Genomic DNA, 25,781 nt, shown 5'->3' with positions numbered 1-25,781 from the left:
TGGACTCAGTCTGGTGGAGGCCTTGGTAGCTGTGGACCATTAGTCCTTTGGACTAATCTTTTCCTTGTATCCTGTTCTTTTCATTCTCCCTTGCTCCTGAAGGGATGAGACCAGTGGAGTATCTTAGATGGCGACTCATAGGCTTTTAAGACCCCAGATGCTACTCATCAAGGCAGAATGAAGAACATTGTCTTTATAAACTGTGTCATGCCAATTGAGCTAGATGTTCCCTGAGACCATGGTCCCCACAGCCCTCTGCCTAGCAATTCAGTCCCTCAGGGAGTTTGTATGTGTCTATGGGGCTGTTGGGAGTTTTTAAATTACCTTTTCAATCTCTTCTTTTGTTATAGGTTTATTTAGTTGTTTTACCTCTGTTTGTGTTAGTTTAGGTAGGTAATGTGTTTCTAGAAATTTGTCCATTTCCTCTAGGTTTTCAAATTTATCGGAGTACGATTTTTCATAGTATTCTGTTATGATTCTATTAATCTCTTCCTCTCCTGTTTTTCTTTTGTCCGTTTGGCCAATGGTTTATCATTTTGTTGATCTTTTCAAAGAACCAGCTTGTGGTCTTGTTAACTCTTTCAATTGCTTTTCTATTCTCTATTTCATTTAATTCTGCTCTAATTTTTATTATTTGCTTTCTTCTGGTGTCCGAGGGCTTCTTTTGCTGCTCTCTATTTGTTCTAGTTGTAGTGTTGACGGTTTGATATTGGCCCTTTCTTCTTTTTGGATGTGTGCATTTATTGCTAGAAATTGACCTCTGAGCACTGCTTTTGCTGTGTCCCAAAGGTTCTGGTAGGATGTGTTCTCATTCTCATTTGATTCTGTGAATTCTTTATTCCGTCCTTAATTTCTTCTATAACCCAGCAGTTTTTGAGCAAGGTGTTGTTCAGTTCCATGTATTTGATTTGTTTTTTTTTTCCTTGCTTTTCCTGTTGTTGGTTTCTACTTTTATGGCTTTATGGTCAGAAAAGGTGCTTTGTAATATTTTGATATTTTGGATTCTGTTAAGGCTTGCTTTGTGGCCTGGTATGTGGTCTATTCTGGAGAATGTTCCATGTGCTTTGGAAAAGAAGATATACTTGGCTGCTGTTGGGTGGAGTGTTCTGCATATGTCTATGAGATCAAGTTGGTTGATTGTGGCATTCATATCTTCTGTGTCTTTATTGAGCTTCTTTCTGGATGTTCTGTTCTTCACCGAAAGTGGTGTGTTGAGGTCTCCTATTACTGTGGAGCTGTCTCTCTCTCTTCAACACTGTTAGAGTTTGTTTTATGTATTTTGGAGCCCTATCATTGTGTGTGTAAATATTTGTGATGGTTGTGTCTTCCTGGTATACTGACCCTTTAATCATTATATAGTATCCTTCCTTATCCTTTGTGGTAGATTTTATTTTAAGTCTGTTTTGTCAGAGATTAATATTGCCACTCCTGCTCTCTTCTGAGAGTTGTTTGCTTGATATATTTTTTTCCATCCTTTGAGTTTTAGTTTGTTTGTGTCTTTGAGTCTAAGGTGTGTCTCTTGTAGGCAGCATATAGACGGATCGTGTTTTTTCATCCATTCTGCCACTTTCTGTTTCTTTATTGGTGCATTTAGTCCATTTACATTCAGCGTAATTATTGATAGGTATGAGTTGAGTGCTATCATTTTGATGTCTTTTTTTTGTGCTGTTGACAGTTTCTTTGTTCCACTTAATTTTCTGTGCTGTGTTGTTTTTCTTTATGTATTTTCTTTCATCTTTTTCATCGTTGTTGATTTTGTATTTGCTGAGTCCTTATGTTTTTCTCGTCTTTTGTTTTCATGTGTAGGATTGTTTGTTTCCTTTGTGGTTACCGTAATATTTACCTCTATTTTTCTAAGTTTAAACCAGTCTTTTACTTTTTTATATCGCCTTGACTTTGTCTCCACAGGAAAGATCTATGACTACATTATTTAGTCCCTCTTTTTTTGTTTTAATGTTGTCATGTTTTACATATTGATGTCTCTGTTTCCTTATTTGCAGTGTTTTATCTTTGATTTATTTTTGTGACTTCCTTATCTGGGTTGATATGTGGTTGCTCTGTCCTGTGTTCTAGTCTTGGGTTATTATCTGATGTTATTGATTTTCTAACCAGAGGACTCCCTTTAGTATTTCTTGTAATTTTGGTTTGGTTTTTACAAATTCCCTAAACTTCTGTTTATCTGGAAGTGCCCTTATTTCGCCATGATATTTTTGAGACAGTTTTGCTGGATATATAATTCTTGGCTGGCAATTTTTTTCCTTCAAGGCTTTGTATATGTCATCCCCTTGCCTTCTTGCCTGCATGGTTTCTGCTGAATAGTCCAAGCTTAGTCTTACTGACTCTGCTTTGTAGATGACTTTTTGTTTATCCCTAGCCGCCCTTAAAATTCTCTCTTTATCTTTGGTTTTGGCAAGTTTGATTATAATATGTCTTCGTGACTTTCTTTTGGGATCTACCTTGTATGGGGTTCAGTGAGCTTCTTGGATAGATAGCTTCTCATCTTTCATGATATTAGGGATGTTTTCTACCAACAAATCTTTAAAATTCTCTCTGTATTTTCTGTTATCCCCCCCTCCCCATTCTGGTATTCCCATCACTCATAGGTTATTCCTCTCATAGAGTCCCACATAATTCTTAGGGTTTCTTCATTTTTTTAAAATTCTTTTATCTGATTTTTCCTCAAATATGTTGATGTCAAGTGCTTTATCTTCAGTCTCACTAATTTTGACTTCCATTGCCTCAATTCTTCTCTTATGACTTTCTATCGAGTTGTCTAATTCTGAAATTTTATTGTTAATCCTCTGGATTTCTGATTGCTGTCTCTCTATGGATTTTTGCAGTTTGTTAAATTTGTCATTATGCTCTTGTATTACCTTCTTCAGTTCCTCTATTGCTTTGTCTGTGTGTTCCTTGGCTTGTTCTGTGTTTTTAATGATCTCCTTTCTGATCTCTTGAAGAGCTCTGTATATTAATCTTTTGAATTCCACCTCAGGTAATTCCAAGAAATTCTCTTCCTCCAGAAGGTTTCTTGATTATTTGTTCTGATCGCTTGCTGAAGCCGTCACAGTCTGCCTGTTTATGTGATTTGTTATTGACTGTTGTCTCTGAGCCATTAATAAGTTATTATGTTTATTTATTTTATGTTTACTGTGACCTAGCTTCTTGTTTTGTTTTGTTTTGATATGCTTAAATAGGCTGGTTATGTGTGCTAGTTTGCTTATTGGCATCTTTGAAGCTCTCATGTCCTGTCACTAGGTGTTTAGAGCTGTTACTAGGTGTGTGAGCCCAGGAGTCCATTTACTTTTCTAGTGTGGATTCAACTCAGGTGTCGAGATCTTCAGTCACCAAGTGTGTGGTACAAGTTCTCACCTACAGTCCTCGACGGGCAGGGGTGATTGGAATAGGCGCAGGTATCTGGCTGAGGTAGGGGGTCATGCGCTGAGTAAGGCAGGAGAGTGATGGCTGCCCCTGAGTGACTGGGTGGAAGGTGTGTCCCTCTTACCTAGAGTACATTGTGGGTATGTTTTGTAGCCGGAGTATGGGCACCAGATGCTGTTGGCTGTAAGGACCGGGAGGTACCACTTATTCTTGGACCCCTGTCATGGGTGGTTAGGTGGCATGAGTGGAGCCACCAGTCCTCAGTCCCCTGATGTGGATTGGTGGAGACCTTGCATAATGGGCAGGTGGTTGTCAAATGTAACAAGTCTGCCACTGCCTCTTATAGCTGATACGGTTAAAAATAGTCTTCTGGTATATACCCTGTTGTACTGTGGTAATGAGGGCCTACGCTGGTGAAATGGGCCAACACAAGTCTATGCAGGGGTGAAAGTCATTCAAATTCTGTAGACCTCTTATGCCATTGCCTAGGCAAAGGGGCTGTGCCTGCCCTGAATTCCCAGCTTAGGGGAGTTGGCCGATTATTTTTTCCCTGTTTGTTAATTTGTTCCCTCTCCAAAGCCAAGAGAATGGTTCAGGGCATGCAACGGGTTCTACTTCTGGCCCGAGGGTCGCAGCAATTGCTGAAGTGGCCAGGGACCTGGAGCAGAGCAGGGAGGGTGCAGGCAAATGGGAGAAAGTTACTTCCAAAAGTTGGCATTTTTTTTATCCATGCAGTAGGTTAGATGCATGTACTTTTGCCGATTGAGCACTGCTTCTCACTGATTCTGGAGGCTTGAGCAGACTCTCCTCCACTTGGTCTCTCTTGATATAGAAAATGCGTCCCGATACCACTACTTGCTTCACTGGGTGCACTAGCCAATCCAGTTTGCAGGGTGCTGATGCCGGTCAGGTCAGGTCTGGCAACTCCTCACTGCTTCTGTACTGTCTCTCCCTTCCCCTGTTGCTCGGTCCGATTCCTCAACTTTGTCTTTGATGTTCAGGGCTCCTAGATTGTCATATATAATCGATTCAGTTGTTTTTTTTTGGGGTCTTTGTTGTAAGAAGAACTGCAGGAGCCATCTGACTACTCCACCATCTTGCCCTGCCTCCCAAATGTGTCACTTTCTAGAGGAAGCTTTCCTTGACCCAGTAGATTATGATACATCACTATTCTATACTCTCATAGCATTCTGTACTCTATAACACCTTTCTTCATGTGTGTTTTTTTGTATAACTGCTGGATTGTGTGTTCAGTTGTTGGATTAATCTATCTTTCACAGAAGCTTCATAAGGGTAAGGATCATTTCCATTCTGATCACCATTGTATCCCTAGGACTGAACCCTGAGAATGAGATAATGCAAGTTTCTGTCTCTTTCTCTGTTTTTAAACGAAAGAATAAGTAAATGCTGAACAGGACATGACCCTTGTCTTCAAATAGGTTAAATTTGGTTGAAGGGCTAGACAAACCAGCAGCTATTATAGTATTGTGTGATAAATGCTATGATGGGGGTAACCACAAAATGCTTTGGAAGCCTAAAATGTAGAGACTTAGGCTTGGAGTGTTGAGGAAGACATTCTGGAGGAATTTAGGTGTAAAGATCTGCAGAATGATTCCAAGCAAATAACTAGCTAAGTGAAGTGGCTGGGAGAACAGAATTCCAGTAAAAGAAAACAGAATATACAGAAGCCTGTGAGCGAGAGAAAGATTGTTGTTGAGCATGTTCAAGAAATGTCAAGTGGTTCATAATGGCTGGTGCATAGATAGGATCACAGGCAGTTTGCAATCCACCAAAGGAAGGCCTGACTTCTGTAAAAATTAGAGCCAAGAAAACCCTACGGAACAGTTCTACTCTTTAACACATGGGGTTGCCATGAGTCAGATTAACTGGACAGCAACGGGTTTTTTTTTTTTTTCTTTTTTTCAGTTGGTGCCTAGATGTGAAGTGGGAGAGTGGGGAGAGATGAGGATGGGCTGGTCCAGAAGGCTGGGTCAAGCCCTGCTGATTTTGAACTTTTTTCTGAGGGCAATGGGTAGTCTTTGGAGGGTTTTAAACAGAGAAATTGTGTGATAGATTTATAAATTAGAGAAAGATGTATGGAGGATAGTTTGGAGAGGAAGAAAACAGGGAAATTAGTTAGGAGGCTATAGACATCTAGGTTATTGATCATGGTGGCCTAAAACAAAGTAGTGGTATTTAGGATAGAGGTACTAGCAGTACTAGAGTTACTAAGGGAAGACACATCATATAAACACACACATGACATACATACACGCACACGTATACTTATATTTTTACTAAGATAAAATATTTTACAATTATTCTGAAAACTTTGGCATTATATTATACAAAATAAGGTATGTCTTTATGTCCTTTTTGTTTTGTTTGCGTATTTTGGTTAAGGCATACGTATACATAATCTCCTAGATTTTCTTTTTAAATAATTATTGTTTTTTTTCTTTTGCATAGTAAGTTTTTAATTGACATGAATTTTTTTTGCAATGTAAGATAAGATTTGATTTTTATTTCTAGATGGATGGCATCATTTATTAAATAAACTATTCTTTTTGCATTGATTTGAAGTACCATTTTGTGATATATTAAAATTTCTCATATGCTTGGATTTACTTCTGAATTTAGTGTTCTAGCCCAATAATCTCTTTGTTTGTTTCTGTGGAAATAAACATCATTTTAATTATAATATGTTTCATTTATTCTAATATCTGGTAAGGTAAACTTCTTTGCCAGTAGTGTTCCTATTCAAGCATTGTGGGGTTATTCTAGGCATTTATTTCTCCATATGAACATTAAAATTACTATATTGACAAAAAGAGGACTTGTTGATGTTATAGTTAGGAATGCATTAAACATATATCAGTTTAGGGAGAATTGTTTTATGCCTCTCTTATTAAATATACCCTTATGATTTTATAGTTCTCATTACTACTTTGAATAGAATATTTTTCCCATTTGTACTTCTATATCCTTATTGCTAATATAGAGAAAAAACTATTGATTCTTTCTATAGTTATTTTTCATTCGGCTACTTACAAAATTTTCGTATTAATTCTAGTAGTTTATGTTGTTTGCTTTTAGAAAACACATGCTGTAAATGTTTTGAGCACCCCAAAAAAGGAAAAAAAGCCTCAAAATTAAGACTCTCTAGGTGTACAGTCTGTCCTCAGCAAGAAGAGAGAATTTCACTTTTCTTTCCAATGTTTATACTAATTATTTCATTTTCCTATCTCACAGTGCTTGATAAAACATACAAGATAATATTGAATATTTATCACATCTACATGGTGATAACAAACATACCAATCTAATTTCTTAAAATCGATTTTAGTTGAAATAATCTTAGTATTTACCATTTAGGATAAACTTTGCTTTGGGTTTTTTAAAAACAGCCTTTATTATATTTAAGCAGTTTCCTCCTATCTCTGCTTAAAATTTTTGTTAAGATACTCTGTTGAATTTCATCAAATGACTTTTCAGAATCTACTTGTATAAACATTATTTTCTCATTTAATTTTATGGATATAATAATCTATGGCAATAGACTTTCTACTATTGAACCACCTTTTCATTTCTGATATAAACACTACTTGGTCATGATGTATCATTCTTTTATAAATTGCTGGATTCTATTTTAGAAAATGTAAAAGAAAATGGTCTTTGTAATTTTTGATACTGTTATGGATTGAATTGTGTCTCCCGCAAAGTTGTGTCCCCTGTCAACTTGGCTAGATCATGATTCCCAGTATTGTGTGATTGTCTACCATTTTGTCATCTGATGTGATTTTCCTGTGTGTTGTAAATCCTATCTCTGTGATGTTAATGAAGTGGGATTAGCAGCAGTTATGTTAATAGAGCAGGACTCAATCTACAAGATTAAGTTGTGTCTTAAATCAATCTCTTTTGAGATATAAAAGAGAGAAGCAAGCAGAGAGACATGGGGACCTCATACCACCAAGAAAGGAGAGCCAGGAGGGCATGTCCTTTGGACCCAGGATCCCTGCACTGAGAACTCCTTGACGGGGGAAGATTGATGCCAAGGACCTTCCCCTAGAGCCAACAGAGAGAGAAAGGCTTCCCCTGGAGCTGGCACCCTGAATTCAGACTTCTAGCTTCTTAGACTGTGAGAGAATAAATTTCTCTTTGTTAAAGCCATTGACTTGTGGTATTTCTGTTATAGCAGCACTAGGTGACTAAGACAGATATTATTCGGGTTTTCGTACTAAGTTATGCATGCTTAATACAATCAAAGGAATTGGGGAGTTTTTTTCATTTTCCTTCATGACCTGGAAAATTTGCATAATTTTATAATTATCTATGTATTTTTAAAGACTAGCCAGAATTCAGGCTGTCCATTTCTTCTTGGGTCAATTTTGGTCATTTATATTATGCCGGAAAATTTTCTACTTACATTATACTAACACATTTGTTGGCAAAAAGATGCATGGTTCTTTTTTGATTCCTCTATTTCTTCTCAATATGTGTCTGTGAAGGAGCCCTGGTGGTGCAGTGGTTAAGTGCTGGGCTGCTAACCAAAAGGTCAGCAGTTGGAACCCAACAGCTGCTTTGTGTGAGAAAGATCTGGCAGTCGGCTTCTGTAAGATTACAGCCTTGGAAACCCCATGGGGCAGTTCTACTCTATCCTATAGGGTCGCTATGAGTTGAAATCTACTCAGTAGCAACGTGTTACGTATCTATGTCTTTCTCATTGCTAATTTTGTATATTTTCTTCTCTCTTATTTTCAGCTCTTATCTATTATCACTTCTTAATATTATAATTAGTAGTAGTATTTAAGCTCAACACAGTTTTCTTAATTTGGAGACTTTTTTTTGTTGTTGTTGCTAAAAACATTTATGGCATACATTTCTCTTCGAATACAGCTTTTGTTGTGCTTTATCAGATTTTGAAGAAGTGTTCTTCTTTTCATTGGTTTCTGGAAATTGTGTTTTCTCTTTGACCCAAAGGAATGTGTTCCCTAATTTCCAAATTTATTATTATTATTGTTATTAGAAAAAATGATCTGCGAAGTCTTTCCTTAAAAACTTTTGCTTAAAACATTTACTTAAAAAAATTGCAGTTGGTTTTCTCTGTTTTGTTAGTTTTTACTTAAAATTATGTTATAGGATTTTTGTGGCCAAGTACTTGAGCAATCTTTGTAATTTCCCCATAAATATATAATACATATATACATACGTATGTGTGTGTGTGTTGTTTTGTTATTAACTTTTATTTTATTTTTCTGACTTTTCTTATTAGCTATCATTTTTATTGTTAATATTTATGTAATTTATCTATGACTTTACTTTTACATTTGTTTTTCATCTGTTTCATTCTCAAAAAGACATATTAAAGTTTTCCACTATAATTTTATTTTTAAGTTTTTTCATTATTCTAATTGTTTTGCTTTATATATTTTTATTTAATTTCTCTATGATTTTGCCATTTTGTCTATAGATCCCTCTGATCCTGATAGAAGCATATTAAAGTTTCCCATTATAATTATAATTGTATCAAGTTCTTTCATTCCTAATATTTTTTTTACGTATAATAGCTTTACTGAGATACAAGTCACATACCATACAATTCGCCAGTTTAAAGTGTACAATTCAAGGTTTTTAGTATATTCATAGTTACACAACCATCAGTACAATTAATTTTACAACATTTCATCACTCCAAAAAGAAATCCATACCCATTAGCAATCGATTATTAATTGTGTTTACTTTATATATTTAGCTTCTGTATTGTTTGGTTTATGGCTCTTAGATCTTCTTTGTAAATTGTGATTTTGTTGCATAATTTCCCTCTTTATCATCTTTAGCACTTTAAACCTTAGTTCTACCTTGCTTGTTAATAATCTTTTCCCTTCTTTCTGCTTTTTTTCCCATTTATGTTTCTTAGAATTCTTTGCCTTCCCCTTTATTTTCAACCTTTTTTTAAAATCACCTTTTATAAGTGTGATTTTTTATAACTTATTTTATTTTTGTTGTTGTTGAGAATACACACAGTAGAACAAATACACCAATTCAACAATTTCCACATGTACAATTCAGTGATATTGATTACATTCTTTGAGTTCTGCAACTATTCTCATCCTCCTTTTTGTTCCTCCCCTGTTAGCATAAACTCACTGCCCCCTAAGTTTCCTATCTAACCTTTTTAGTTGCTGTTGTCAGTTTGATCCCATATACATAGATCTTAAAAGAGCACAGTGCTTAAGGCAGACATTCTTTACTACTTAAGCTAAACTATTATTTGGTTTTAAGAAGACTTCAGGGGATATTTTTTGTTTAAGGTTTAAAGATTACCTCAGGGCAATAGTTTCAGGGGTTCATCCAGCCTCCATGGCTCCAGAAATTCTGGATTCCATGATAATTTGAAATTCTGTTCTGCATTTTCCCCCTTTTGATCAGGCTTCTTTTATAGATTTTTGATCAAAAGGTTCAGGAATGGTCGTTGGGCACCATCCAGTTCTGGTCTCATGGCAAAGGAGGCAGTTTTTCATGGAGGCAGTTAGCCACACATTCCATTTCCTCCTCCTGTTCCTTACTCTCCTTCTTCCTCTGTTGCTCTGAATTCTTACAGATGAACTGAGTGTTGCCATTTAATGGAAAGATCTATTTGTTTAATTTTAGTGTAAGTTGTAATTTACTTTATATTTTACATCTTGCTTTGTGAAAATTATTTATTTTGTTGTTTTTCCCCCATATTTTTGCTGCTTTGATAAAGTTGAAATTCAGTTTTTTATTCTGCTTTCCCACTTCATTATTGGTTATCTTCCCTTTCCTGCTACTAAAATTAGACCCATATATCTTTACATTATTTTAAAATAAAATACCACTTATTTTCTTATCAAGACTGTGTTTTTTCCATAATGAGCCAGATCCTATTAAAATGAGACCTTTAGAAAACTTTTACTTTTTTCCTGTCCCACTCCTCTCCTGTTTCTTCCCTGTCCCTTAACTCCTGGGTTTTGTTGAGATCGTTTAGTTCCAGATTGTGATTAAATTTTACTTTGCAGTGGTTTCGGTATATTTCAGTAGATGTTGCTTATCATTTACATTACAAATTTCTAGATAATCTATCATTATCTATTATATAATCATATAATTATCTATCACACACATGTACATACTAGTGTGTGTTTTGCAAGGCTTATTGCTCATCAATGTTTCTGTTTTCCCTCATCTCCCTCTAATTGCACTCCTCTGTTCTGATTTGTTATTAAAATGTTTTCTCAATTATTTTTCTCCAGTGTTTTACTGAGAGATACAGTCTGAATTTTTGCCATAATCAGAGAACTGATTATGAACTTGTAGATTTCAGTTCTCTAAGTATTCCATATGTGTTATTCCACCAACACCTAGATTCCAGTGTTGGAGATGAAAATACAGTTCTTTTTTTTTTTATTTTGAAAAGTACTTGTCCTTTCTTGCAACTTATAATTTTTTTTTTTTTCAGAAATCTGACCAGGTATACCTATGTGTGTGTGCGTGTGTGTGTGTTTTCTACTCAATCCTGGCTGAAATTTGTGCCTTTTCTATCTTTGGTTTCAGATATTCCTGCAGTTCTGAGAAAATTATCTCTACTACTCATTTAGTTATTGTCCGTCCTCCACTGGTTCCTTTTTCTCATTCTGTGTCATACTGTCTTTAGAGGTTGCCCTACTAAATCTGTTTATAGTCAACAGAAGGATGATACAAATATCTATAATACCAAGGACTATCTGCTGTCTTACAAAAAAGGCACAGAGATGTACTTTGCAATTTTAAAGGAAAGAGTAACAACTGATAATATTGGTATATATTTATTATGCTACACTTTTTAGATTCAGTTGCTAGGTGAAAAAATTATTCCATAGTACTCAGGGCTTATTTTCCTCTCTATTATATTTGTTTTCTCATTATTACAATTTATGGAGCCCTGGTGGTGCAGTGGTTAAGCGTTTGGCTTCTAACCAAAAGGCTGGCAGTGCAAATCTACCAGTGGCTCCTTGGAAACCCTACGGGGGCAGTCCTGTAGGGTCGCTATTGGTTGGAATTGCCTGGAAGGCAATGGGTTTGGTTTTGGTTTGGGTATTCCTTTGTGTATTCAAGATTTAATCCTAAATATATTAGTTTCCTCTATTGTTATGCTTAGCAAATTCTTTGTTAGCTCTATGTTAAAACCCTAGTTTCATGAATCAGAAAATGTGTCCTGTTAAACTGTATCATACAATTTAAAAATTAAGGACCATTAATTTATGTTCAACTACACTTAAAAATAAATACATGGCATATGCTATATTCTTTTGTGGAGAGAGGCAGAGATGCCATGAATGCAGAAAAAGAGAATAGTGTGCCTCTAAAATGGTATAAAAATCATTGCTTTAGCCATTTTTATAGATTAAGAGTAAAATTGATAAGGATGTTTCTTTTCACTAGTATCTCAACACTTTTACTTACTGAACTATAAAGAACTCTGAAATGGCAAAGGTTTTATTTCACCTAACAAAGATTCAAATGAGGCTGTATTGAAAGATCAGATTAAAAACAATTTTCCTTAAAATTGCAGTTTGGGCAATGGCATTTCTTTTAACCTTTCTCCTTTGTTTTTCCTTAGATGTACATACTATTTACCCTTCAACCTCCTCTGGGTTGCAGAAACCAATTTTAGTCATTTCTTTGTGATAGAATAATATTTTTATAAAAGTGTCATCTGGGTTTCAAATCTAGTTGACAAAATCCTTACAGTCTTGCTAGATAAAATAATTGTTTCTCTAAAAAATTATCATGTCTTTAAAATATTAAAATATCTTTACAGTTTGGACTTGAGATATAGTTATGCTTGATTTACATCACTTAGATTTAAGGTTGATGAGCCCAAACAGTTAATCAAAAAATAATTATGGTATGTCCATAGCTCACAGAAACGAGTCATTCGGAGGTATTTAATTCATCATTTGGAGTTTAAACAACTTGAGGCACACCTCTTGTTTTGGTATTTTCTCATATTAGTAGAGACTGATGCCCTTGCTGAGTAATAGGGGTGGTCTCTGGATCTAGAAAGACATTAATTTCCCCCTTTTATTAATGAAACTACCCCTAGAGGACCTAGGACCCTAGTCAGTGACGTATCTTCAACAGTGTCTCCCTACTCACTTGGATCTCCACGGAGGCAACATTTCCCTTTCTGAGCAGATTTTTGACAATTTTATAGAGTAAGTAATTTTAGCCTTCAAAGAATATTATTGATTCAGCTAACAACTAATATTCTGTTTCTTCACTTGCCATATACTCTTCAGCCCATTACAATCAGTCTTCTGCCCCCACCCATCAGTAAAACTGCTCTGGCATAGGTCTGCAGTGACCGGACAGATCCAATAGACTGTTTTTGGCCCTTATCTTACTTAACCTTGCTGTATCACTTGACAACATTGACTACTCCTTGCAGCTCCTTTCTGTTGATATCAGTGATGTATCAATTTGTTCATCATGCAGCCAATATTTTAGTGAGCACCTACTAAGTGCCAGATAGAATGCCAGGCACTAATGATATAACAAGAAGCAAGACATACATGGTTTCTTTCCTATGTGGAGGTTTTACTCTTTGGATACCGTAGTTATTATGTAAGATTTACTCTTAGCTGACTTCATTTCAAGACTGGTTCTGCCAGCTACAGTTGTGTGAACTTGGACAAATTTCTTAAAATCTTCGCTTGTGAAATGAGGACAATAAAAATATCTACTTCTTAGGAATTTAGGAGGATTAAATAAAGTAATACATGTAAAGTGTTTACACGCTGCTTGGCTCTCTTTCTCTTTTCTTATCAAGACTGCCTAATTTAGGACAAAATCATTTTCTTTTAAAGACATCACAACATCTCTCTGGTTAGTGTCTTTGACTCTAGTCTGGGTATCATCATACAGCTTGTACGTTGCTGATTAAATAACAACTCATTCCACCCCTACTCCCCAGCCATTATACAGTTACTACTTACTCTTCCATGAGCATGACTGGCTTTCCCACCTCCCTGCTTCATCCATACTCCATTGCTGTCCATCCACTGGCATGCTCTTATTTTCCTTCAAGCCTCTGTTCAAACATTATATCCCTGAGGAGAGTCAGACAATCTTTCTCCCATACCTCTGTAGATCCTCTGTGTGCTTCTGGTATGGCCCAGCCACACTGCATTTTAATTTTAATTATCTGGAGGGTCTTGTGAGAGTGAGAGGAAAGGATGTGCCTTTTTATCTTGGTATCCTTAGATGTGCACAACCATAGGCTTAGAAACTTGGTATTATTTATCTAACAACAACTACTTAGATGAATGCTTAGTTTCTGTGAATGAATGCTTAGTCTCTATGTGCCAGATATTATGCTAATGTATGCGGACATAAAGAGGATGTCTTTAACTTCAAGAAATGCTCAGTCTGGGGTGGGATGGTTAGCAGATGAGGGACAACAGACCCATGTCATGACTGAGCAGATTCTGTTTCATGTATAGCTAAAGGATGTCAACAATTAAGCTATTCATTGTTTTTTTTTAAGGAGATGAGTTAATAGTAATTTAAAATTCCAACTTTTTACTTAGCTGTTAATGATGAGAGCAGTCTTGTTATGCGTTTTGCCTCTTGAGGAAATGCATTCTTTTAGAGCCAAATGTCAACCTGTCACAGCATTTTGTGATATGAGGAGATGAGCATTGTCTATATGTTTCAAGTGATTTACTGTAAGTAGGGGGTTTGCATCAGTCGTAGGTGGGATGTTGGTTTGTGTGAACTGCCTCAATTGTCTGAGCTGAACTCCTTTCTCTTTGCTTTCTGAATTTTGAGATAAGGTTTAAAATGAAAATCTTTGCTGTTGATTCATAGTGTATTCACAAAGTTGGAGTGCTCTTTCCCTAATTTTAATTTTTTAAACTCTAAGAATATTTTTATTTTTTCTGATCTTGTGCAATTTAACAATTGTGGGATAAAAATCTATATTGATTAATTGGATATTGTGGTTTATATATTATTACCATGCATAATCTTTGAATATAATATTCCAAACAATTCAGCTTTTCTTTAGTGATACAAAAGTCACTTTAGCATCCTGGTGGGCCTTAGGGTCATCATTTAAGAATTAACAATCATTGTACCTTAAAGTACAGAAGTGCTTTTTAAAGCAGCAAGGACTTCCAGTTGATAGATTGATGCACACAGAGTAGTTTTTATTGCGTTACCTCTTATGAGTCTGTTTACTTGTTATTTTCTGGATGATTCTTAGGAATTCTGGCATTGGAAGCAGAACACAAGCTTATTGTATTATCTTTATATCTGTGTTCTTTAATAACCGTGTTGACACTTTCAGTGTTATGATAAATGCAAGTTAGAGGCAATTCTCTGTTTCTCTTCCATGCACTGAGGCCCTAAAGTCCTTTAAAGATACAACTCTTCAAAATTCAGAAGCAATTTATGGAATATTTTCAGTGGCACATGGGATTTTACGATTCAGTAGATATGATCAGAGTTGAGAAATTTATATTTTTCTCATTTTAGCTTTTAATAAGAAATCAATAATTAGAAAATATAATAGCAACAAATAGCACTGCTGTTGAAGGGACATAAATTTAATTTGTAAATGATAGATTTTTTTTTTTTTAGTTGCAATACAGTTGTGATGTAAGGATTTGGCATAGAAAGAAGTTTTAGGGAAATAAATGAGAATGAATTTTCAGAGAGATAATAATGAAACCAAGAGAGTATGGTTTTACTAAGCCAAGGGAGGAGAACGAATTTTAGAAGGAAGAAATGGTTAACTGTCAAATTAATGGAAAAACAAATAAACAAGGTTAAGTAAGATAAAGATATATACTAGTTTAAGTAATTATGAAAGCACCAGGGCTTTGAACTGGTTCATTTGAGTTTGAAACCCTGCTGAGAATTTGCATTTCCACTCCAGATATACTGAATCGGAATCTACAGTTTAACAAGATCCCCAGGTGATTCTTATGTATAATAAATTTTGAGAGCCATGCTCTACTAGCATGGAGCCCATGTGTCGGTCTGCTTCTGTAGAGACTTATTGGAAACCCTATGGGGTTGTATGAGTTGGAATCAACTCGATGGCAGTGGGTTTTTGGTTTTGTTCTACTAGTAAGGAGCCTGGTGGCATGGTGCTTAAAGTGCTGGGCTGCTAACCTAAAGGTTGGCGGTTCGAATCCACCAGCTGCTTCATGGGATAAAGATATAGCAGTCTGCTTCCGTAAAGATTTACAGCCTTGGAAACCCTATGGGGCAGCTGTACTCTGTCCTGTAGGTTTGCTATGAGTCGAAATCAACTCCACGCCGGGGGTTTGGTTTGGTTGATCTGGCTCTGCTAGTAGTTCTCAGAATTGGTCCCTAACCAACAGTATTAGCATTACCTAGGAACTTGTTAGAAATGCAAATTCTCAGCAGAGGTTTGAACTGGAACGAATTGGTTGGAAGTCCTGGAAAGCAGTTTCAATGGAGCATTTCGAACAGAAGCAGAATGATGATTTGGAGCTCAGAATATACTCTGTTTTGTTTTCTCTCTTCCACACTAGGGACTGTACAGATAAATGCAATTCTTACCAGTTTTGTCTGGCATTATGGTTAGTAACTGCAACCAATGTTGAAGGGCAATTTCATAAAATGACAATGTGAGATGACTGGTGATGTTTTTTCTTAATAAGTGACTTTCTCAGCTTGTCTTGAACATCAGATCTATGAAAAAAATTAATGTGAATTACTTCTTAATTAAAGGGACTCTTTTTCACTTAGGTTTTCCCCTTCTTTTCATTTCACATTGATTTCAAGAACTTCTTTGTCAAAATGACCTCTTACCTTGACTATCACAATTTGTAGTCTCAATTTTAAGCTGAAAAAAATATTGAATGTGTTTTGACTCTATTTTTGTATAATATTTTCGACTATGTGTCCTATTCCTCCACTTCTGGATAGGGACACCCTCAAGGGAATTATAAAGGTTTGAATAGCAAACCAAGCTGTAGACAGCCTAGATCACTGCACTCTAACAGGGCTGAGGAAAGTGACCTTCTGCCTTTTCCCAGTCCCGGGTGCCTAGTTTTCAGGACATCCTTATAATGTGGAGTTGACGAGACAAGAAAAAGGAGCCCTGGTAGTACAGTGGTTAAGTGCTTGGCTGCTAACCTAAAGGTCAGCAGTTCGAACCCACCGGCAGCTCTGTGGGAGAAAGATGTGACAGTTTGCTTCTGCAAGGATTACAGCCTTGGAAACCCCATTGGGCGGTTCTGCCCTGTCCTGTAGGGTTGCGGTGAGTCAGAATCAACTCAGTGGCAATGGATTTAGACAAGAAAATGTGAATATGTAAACTACATGTATTGACTTCACCCCAAGTGGAAGGAAAGCAACAAATATTCTGTGTAAGCCTTCTTTACCAAACAGGCACAACTCTTTTATACCTGTTGTATTCTTCCTCTTTGGGCCATAAATTCCTTCCATATTTCCCCTCAGATCATCCTTATGGATAGATCTAACCAGATTATACATGTCTCTGCTTGTAATAACTGTATAATGAATCGAGTTTATTTTTTTCTTTATTATACCATTACCACGAAGTGTAGTTCTTTTTGCCAGAGCATCTAGGATAGAGTATGAAAACCTGATAAAGGCTTTTAACTCTCTCTGATCAGATTCCTTCTACACTTTTGCCTGTCCTCACTCTTGTGGGTGAAAGAATGAAAACCATTCCACAGTTCTGCCATTTTTCTTTCCTTGTTTTGTCTCTTTCTCCCTGAGGTCTAGCTGAACTGCATGACTTCTTTTGAAATTACTAACTTAAGCCCTTCTGTTTCTACTAGATAACCTGGTATCTTTCCCCACACATGTATCATAGATTTCCTCTTTGGATGATATTTTCCACTTAATGAATGTATTTTGATAAAAAGTAAGATGATGATATGGATGGATACAATATAGAAGCAGAGGCAACTTGAGTATTTTATAAAGGTGAAGGATATCATTAAGGAAAAAAAAATATATTGTTTGTGAGATGTAATTACCTTAAGTGGAGTACGGTATTGCAAAGAAAAGTGAACAACTAGATTAACAGTATTGAAAAAGTTCATACTGAACTTTCTCTTAGTCAAAATGAATGAATTAACTTATTTGGGATATTTGTGGACCTGAGGGAGATACCACTCATGCTTCACTCACTAGCTACCTTATTTGATAAGCATTAAAAGAACTGTAAATTCAGTTATTTTTATTACACTTCACTAACATTTGCTTCCCATTTACCTCTAGGTTTGAAGTTTGAGGAAATTCAAGAAAGATTTGGTGAGGAGTTCTTTAATATATGCTTTCATGAGAATGAGAGAGTCCTTCGAGCTGTAGGCGGCACATTACAGGACTTTTTTAATGGCTTTGATGCTTTGTTGGAACACATTAGAACTTCTTTTGGAAAACAGGCCACTCTGGAGTCACCATCTTTCCTATGCAAAGAGCTCCCTGAAGGTACTCTCATGCTCCACTACTTCCATCCTCACCATATTGTGGGGTTTGCAATGCTGGGGATGATTAAGGCTGCAGGAAAGAAGATCTATCGGCTGGATGTGGAAGTAGAACAGGTTGCCAATGAGAAGCTGTGCTCGGATGGTTCAAACCCAGGCAATTGTAGCTGTCTTACTTTCCTTATCAAAGAATGTGAAAATACTAATATCACAAAGAACCTTCCACTGGGAACATCGCAAGTTCCTGCGGACCTTAGAATTAGCATCAACACCTTCTGCAGAGCCTTCCCTTTCCACTTGATGTTTGACTCCAACATGTCAGTCCTTCAGCTGGGGGAAGGCCTAAGGAAGCAGCTCCGATGTGACATTCACAAAGTGCTCAAGTTTGGGGACTGCTTTGAGGTTGTTTACCCAAAGATTAATGCCACCTTTGAAAGGGTCCTGCTGCGACTATCCACCCCATTTGTGATTAGGACCAAGCTTGAGGCTTCTGGCACTGAAAATAAAGACAAGGTAAGTGGCCATGGACTTGAGATGGGTGATGGGGCCTAGAAGAGTGGATAATTATTTCAGTAAATTACGTGCTGGTATAGTTATTTAGGCAAGAGAGCTTAAAGTGTCATTTAGAAAATTATTGGTCCCTGGATGTAAGTAATAAGATTTGGCTCTACTCCCAGTCATTTTGCATAGTGTCCGCCTCATCCATTAATTTATTTCAGCATATAAAAAGAAGACATTTATTAATACTACCATGGCAATTAGAAAAATGATAGGACTCACTAAAAACCTGATACTATAAACCCATGAATATTTCCACAGATGGAAATCAAATTATGAGAGAAACTATAAGGCTTTGACTTGAACATGGTGGGTCTTATATACCTTGTCCTTAAGTAAATATAGATAAAAAGCTAACTACTCTTTGAATAAGTTTTCGTCTAAATTTCATAATCTAAGAACATCTAGTTTATATTCTATTTTTATCTTAATATACAGAATAATGTATTCCCCTAAAGTTGGAAATTAAGTGACTCTGTATCTCAAGACCTCTTCTTTTTAGTATTGAAATAGAAACTCTTTCCGGCAGAACAAATTTAATCCTTAAGAGAGGATACCATGGAACTAGATATCTTTATTGTAGAATTTTAGAATCTATTTTGGAACAATCTGTACTAAAGGCAGTCCCCGGGTTATGAATGTCCAACTTACATACAACCATAGTTACAAGACAACCCCTGTAAAGCCTATTATATTAAAAATTTGAGGTACATAATGGTTTGTAATAACAAACGGGTGCTATTTTGTGATATGCATCAAAAATTATTATTACTGTATTATTAAGTTAAAGATGTTTTAGTATATCTGGAAGTGTTTCTTTAATTTTTTTTATGCATAGAAAAGTACACTACATACTATATACTAAGACAGACATTTGACTAACTGATGTTAGATACAAATTGTACCTAACTGTTCCAACTTACATACAGATTTCACTTAAAGATAGAAATGGAACTTGTTCATAATCCGGGGACTGCCTGTAATAAGTTTTAAATAAACAATGAAAAAGGTACCAGAAATAAATCTTAAAATAGTTGGGTTAACACAGACATTTTGCCATAAGTAAAATTTGAAAAACAACATTAAAATAAATAATAAAATGCAAAGAAAATCAGCCATGACTATTTTTATATTTGGTAATATACTTCTAGTGTTTAAAGGGAATAATAATACTAACTGCCAGGATGGACATTTGACTGTATAGTCATTCAGTTTCCAATAGTGTTTTGTTTTTTTTCCAGTATTCTGCATCAGGATAAAACATTTTTTTAGGCTGCTCAGCTTGTTCCCAAGCATTTTGTGGAAGTTATTGGCTTTTAGAAATGAACAGGTTGCTCTGGGCTAAAGGAAGAAAAAGTTGCAGAAACAATCACAAACCCAGTAAATGAACAATCTACACATATTCTGGAGTGCCTGCAATAATAAATAAATGAGGAAATAGCCTCTTGAAAGCAGAGCCAAAGACATTTTTGAGGATTTTATACAGCACTGACTTTATCCTTGATTAATTTTTATAATTTTGAAGTTCTATGGGAGTTTTTTAAACAAAGTACTTGAGAAAGATGGAATGATATGTATTTATTCAGTATAACCGAATCAGGTGATTTAGGAAAATCATTCAGTAATGTTTTTATCATATAAGTTCAATGATTCAAAAATGTCTAAAGATAAATCTACAGATTCCAATTTGGCACATTAGTATATTTCAGTCTGAACAAATTATTATTATTCCTATTTGATCACACAATGATGTTTTAAACAGTATTTTTCATATATGTGCATTATATATATATATATTCAATAATTGGTACTCATTTTCAAAGTTTTTTAGAATTGAAGAAACTTGATAAATGAGTTATTTTGTTTATATTTTTAGTAACTTCACAACTTAAAATACTCTATCTTTTTTAATTTAGGGAATGTTAAAGCTGTGAGTTCTATTTTACAGGAGTATGATATTTGACTAGGAGGGTTTGAGCATTTTTGGCCTTTGGAATTGAAGTTAGTGTTTTTGAAAATGTGCCTGAACTAGAATATATTATTACCAACATAATTTGCTTCATATATTTTGTAGACGTGAGGAAAAAATTAATTCAGTTTAAAGTTACAGCTTCAGATTTTTTTCCTGATATATTTCATCTGACTTGTATTTCTAATTTGTATACCATGGTAAGAAATAGACATAATGAAATGATGACTCAAATATCAAGACCCCCTGACAATTCCAATAATAAGAAACTGTGCTCATTGAGAAGATGCAATTATAATTTAAACATGTTAGTGGCAGTTGAAAAATAAAGCAATAGACAGGCTTTTTAGTTAGAGTAGTAATCCTCGAATGCTTATATTTACATTGCTTACTCAGTGGAGTTTGCCAGAATGGGACATTTGGGAGGCTACAGCTGTCCCAAATTGAAACTAAAGTCTATAAAGTTGTGGCATGGAGTCATAACCAGATGGATAACATTTTGAATGAATATGTCACCAAATTCCATAGTTTCTTAAAACATGGAAAGACCAAACAAAATCAGGCTTAAAAATTATCTTCCTGTTGATAAATTTGACCTTAATATTCACTATTTTCCCCTTTTAGCTGTTCTTGTTAATAGATAACTCCATGTTCTCTGGAAGTCTCTAATTTTTTAGTTGGTCTTGATAAGAGAATGCAATTTTAAAGTACTTTAGGATATTTATTTCTAAGTCTAATATAATTTAACCATGTTTGGCTGAGTACTTAATAGCAACCACCCACCACCCCACCATCCAAAAATAAAAAAATTAAAAAAAAAATCAAGAGGTAATCATGCAGCCATATGAGAGCAAATCACTTGAAGAATAAAATTTAATGCTTTTGATAACCATGATTTGTGTGTGTGTGTGTGTGTGTGTGTTTGTGTGTGCAGTCGTTCATGGTTAACTATATGAATAGAACACTATATGAGTAGAACTATATGAGTAGAACACTATATGAGTAGAACTATATGAGTAGAACTATATGAGTAGAACCCTCTCATGAGCAATTTGCTGAGAAGCCATCTTCCAAGCTTCCAAAGAATTTACATTTTGATTCTGTAGTAGTTCGCTAAAAGTCGGTGGCAGGCTTCAATTCAAGAGTTTTGAGGTCAGAAGGAACTCTTTAGGATGGCTTGAGCAAGCTTTCATCTCATCATTTGGTTCCCTCTACATATTCTGTAAATGATCATCCCTTCCTCACGTATTCTTTCTCCCTTTCTATTCTTTTTTTTTCTGTATAGAATTCCTATGTTTCATCTTTTCTTAAGCTCAACTTCCTTTTCATCATTTTTTTTCCTTATCAGTTGTCAAGCATTAAATATAAATTGATTAGTTGATTATTAAAAGAAATTAAAAAACAGAATTCAGTATTGGGAATTAAGACTGAATTAGAAGTCCATATTAATTTGTGCTGTGTATCTTTTAGACTATTCAAACCTAATATTATTCTGAATTTGGAAGTTTATCACATAGATCTTTTGAGTTACAAGGCATTGCAGTGAATTTGAGAGTAAATTTGAGAAGAAGTGAGCAGTTTGGGGGTTAATATATAGTCATATAGACCTAATTCATTGACATAGATTCCAAAGGTTCTTTGTATGGAACGGACCATGTTTGCAGGTAAAGGTTGTTAGAAATTAGAGATAATGGCATGTAGTTTCCTTCTCTGCATAATAAGTGACGATGTATGGGGAAGTACAACAGACTAGGAGAGAGTTGTCTCTGACAACTCTGATCTTAAGTCTCTTTAATCTCTGAGTCTCAGATTTATTCATCTGGAAATTAAGGAACCTAGACTAGTAATTAATATTTTTACGTCTTTACAAGTCACGTTTAACACAGATGAAATTATATGAGGTCAGTTGATCACTACACTTTTTTTCTTCCTTGGGATTCAGCTGAATTCAGATGCATACGGGAATCTGACTTTTCAACCACAAAAAAGCATTTCCTATTATCAAGCCTAAGGATCCCTGGTAGCACAGTGGTTAAAGTGATTGACTGCTAACCAGAATATTGGTGATTCAAAACCACCAGCAGCTCTGGGGGAGGAAGATGTGACACTCTACTTCCATAGAGATTTACAGCCTTGGAAATGCTATGGGGTCTCTATGAGTCAGAATCAACTTGACAGCAATGGGTTTGGTGGGTTTTTGGTATTATCAAGGCTAAATTAAATTAATTCTCTATTTAGGCTGCCTACCACATAAGGTTATTTGTGAGGATTAAATGACATAGTCCATGTAAAATTATTAGTATATATCAGACCCAGAGTTAAATGTTTGAATAAATGTCCATTCTTATTACTTCCACTGTTGTTATTATTGTTCCTTTCCACTCATGACATTCCTCCTGTTAGTCTCCATCTCACTTCTTGCCTCAAAGAAGAAAGTACTGGAGATCAGTAGGCTTAATAATTTTAGAGAAATATCAAGCCCACCTAACACCCTCACAAAATATGGCTTGGGCTCTGCTTCTTGTCTCCTTAATAAAGACTGTTGTTTTTGTTATTTGCCATCAAGTTGGCTCCTACTCATGGTGACCACATGTACAACAGAACAAAATGTTGCTTGGTCCTGTGACATCTTCACAATCATTGGTATGCTTGAGTCCATTGTTGTGGCCACTGTATATTTAGAGTGTCTTCCAGCCTAGGAGGTTCAGCTTCCATCACTATATCGGACAATATTCTGTTGTGATCCATAGGCTTTTCATTGGCTAAATTTTAGAAGTAGATCACTAGGTCTCTCTTCCTAGTCTTTCTTAGTCTGGAAAAAACCCACTGCTGTTGAGTTGATTCCGACTCATAGCAACCCTGTAGGACAAAGTAGAACTGCCCCATAGTGTTTCCAAGGGTATAATCTTTATGGAACCAGACTGCCACATCTTTTTCCACGGAGCAGCTGGTGGGTTCGAACTGCTGACCTTTCAGTTCGCTGAGCACTTAACCACTGTGCCATAAGAAAGCCCTTAGTCTGGAAGCTCCACTGAAACCTGTCCACTGTGAGTGACCCTGCTGGTATTTGAAATACCAGTGGCAAAGCTTCCAGCATCATAACAATGCACAAACTACCACGGTACAATAAACTAACAGATGGGTGGTGGTAATAAAGGCTGGAAGGATACTGTCAAAAATTCTTTAAGGGCTCTGATTGGATTTGCTTTTTATTTACACTTTATCAATATTTTAAAATCTCTGGTCTCCTTTTCAGACTGACTGAAGTTTTGGAATCAGATTTGTATTACTTGTATCTACTAATATCCTTTATGTTCACTTATCACATTATTTTGCTCTGCAGTGAATTGCAAAACAAAATGGACTGGTTAGCTTAGGCACAGCCTAGCAATAGATTTTGAGAAACAATAAATAACATGAGTTCTTTTGACATTTTCTTTTTTTCATAGTAGCAACGCTTCAGAGAACTCTAATAACACCTTGGAAGCAACCTTCCATTTGAAATACATCATCTCTATGAGAGAGCAATAGCATTGTTATTTATCTTCACTTTTGTTCTCAGGGTTGGAACCGAGGAAAAGTACACCACCACATTTCTTTTTTAATCCCTAGAAATATTCTCACATTTGTCTTATTAATTAGAAGTTGCAGAACAAATGCTGTGAAATAATTCTAAAAGGATAAAGTAGGAACTAACCTTTGATTTTCTCTGGTCAAATTAGTTTCCAAAATACTCCTTTATCTTTTCTAGACACATGCCCATCCTTTTCTGTCATGATGAATGAAAAGTTTTAAATATATTTATTAATCTCCCCATATCATAATGAAACTGTTGAAAGACAAGTTTTGTCTGGCTGTCAAGAATACATTATTTAACTTCAACTTTAATTTTATTTGGGAAAATGTGAGCATTTCTTCTTTGTTCAGATCATAATATTCTATTAGGGAATTTTAAATATTGTACTATAGTTTTAGTGATGGACGCGCAGTTAGTGCTTTCTCTAAAAAGCATTACAGAATATAGAAATAATTTTGTTCAGAGTCACCTGGAGTTTTCTTTGCTTTTGTAATTATAAGTGAGATTAAAAATTATTTTTTGAATAGTTCATATTTTTATAGAACTGCCCTTTGACCATTAACTACCTTTTAAATTAGGTGGGACATACTGAGATTTTGATAGAGATATTGTTGAGTTGGAAACTCTGGTGGCATGGCGGTTAAGAGCTATGGCTGCTAACCAAAAGTTCAGCAGTTCAAATTGATCAGATGCTCCTTGGAAACTCTAAGGGGCAGTTCTACCATGTCCTGTAGGGTCACTATGAGTCGGAATTGACTCTATGGCAACGGGTTTGGTTTTTTTTGGTATTGTTAGGGATCATTCTGATTTTTTTTTTTTATTAATCATAATAAAAAACTATGTGGTGCCATAAGTTACTGTATGGGTACTGTATGCTATATAGTCAGATAATACTCTATAGTCAGGTGATTACATGGTGAATTATATATTTCTGTGATCGTCAAGCTTAAGATGCACATTTTGCCATGTTTTGATTTTTGTCAGCAGGAAAAACTTCAGCCCTGAATTTACAAAAGAGGCACCTCCTACCAGAGATCAGATATTGTTTCCTTCTAGTGTTGTAAATTCAGAGGGGGAAATTACAGTCCTTTTAGTTGAAAATTGTGCAGAGTGTTACTTTAATCGCTCCTTTTGTTTTTAAGTTAAAATCATTTTGTTTTACCCAGTAGCTTTAAGTCTCAGTGAATTAAAAGCTAAAGAGCTGCTTTGAATGTATTGTCCACCTCCCCATTTCTAATGGTGCACTTTTTATTCACAGTAACATTTTTTATGGGTATGGTGCAATGATTTTTAGTAAATGTATAAAGTCGGGCATCTATCACCACAATACTGTTTTAGAACACTAATCACCCCCAAATTTTCTCCAGTGCCCATTTGCAGTCAATCCCTGCTGCCATCCTCAGTCCCATGAAACTACTAATTGCAAATATTTTCTTCCAATCTTTCACTTGTCTTTTAATTTCCTTAGTGTCTTTTGAAGAACACAAGTTTTTAATTTTGATGATAGCAGTATTTTCTTTTATGGATGGTGCTTTAGTGTGATAGCTAAGAAATCTTTGCATGATTCAAGACCACAAAGATTTTCTCCTTAGTTTTCTTCTAGAAATTTTATAATGCCAGCTCTTAAATTTAAGTCTGTGATCCATTTTGAGGTGATTTTGTGTAGCTCAGGCTGCTGACCAAAAGGTTGGCAGTTCGAATCCATGAGCAACTCCTTGGAAACTCTGTGGGGTAGTGCTATTCTGTCCTATAGGGTTGCTATGAGTGAGAATTGACTTGACGGCAACGGGTTTGGTTTTTGGTG

General features: G+C 35.6%; 1 protein-coding gene across 1 annotated transcript in view; it reads left to right on the top strand.

Moving 5' to 3' along the window:
• The window catches only part of GUCY1A2 (guanylate cyclase 1 soluble subunit alpha 2), a 347,932-nt gene that overhangs the window by 81,630 nt on the left and 240,521 nt on the right, over positions 1-25,781 (top strand). The window contains exon 4 of the mRNA XM_004382468.1: positions 17,668-18,386. Coding sequence (XP_004382525.1) covers positions 17,668-18,386 — 719 coding nt within the window. The remainder of the gene's footprint in view (positions 1-17,667; positions 18,387-25,781) is intronic.

Source organism: Trichechus manatus, unplaced genomic scaffold (assembly GCF_000243295.1).
Source record: "Trichechus manatus latirostris isolate Lorelei unplaced genomic scaffold, TriManLat1.0 scaffold00094, whole genome shotgun sequence".
In the NCBI taxonomy this organism is placed as follows: domain Eukaryota; kingdom Metazoa; phylum Chordata; class Mammalia; order Sirenia; family Trichechidae; genus Trichechus; species Trichechus manatus.
The sequence above is the reverse complement of the archived record's forward strand: the minus strand, read 5'-3'. Positions and strand labels throughout refer to the sequence as shown.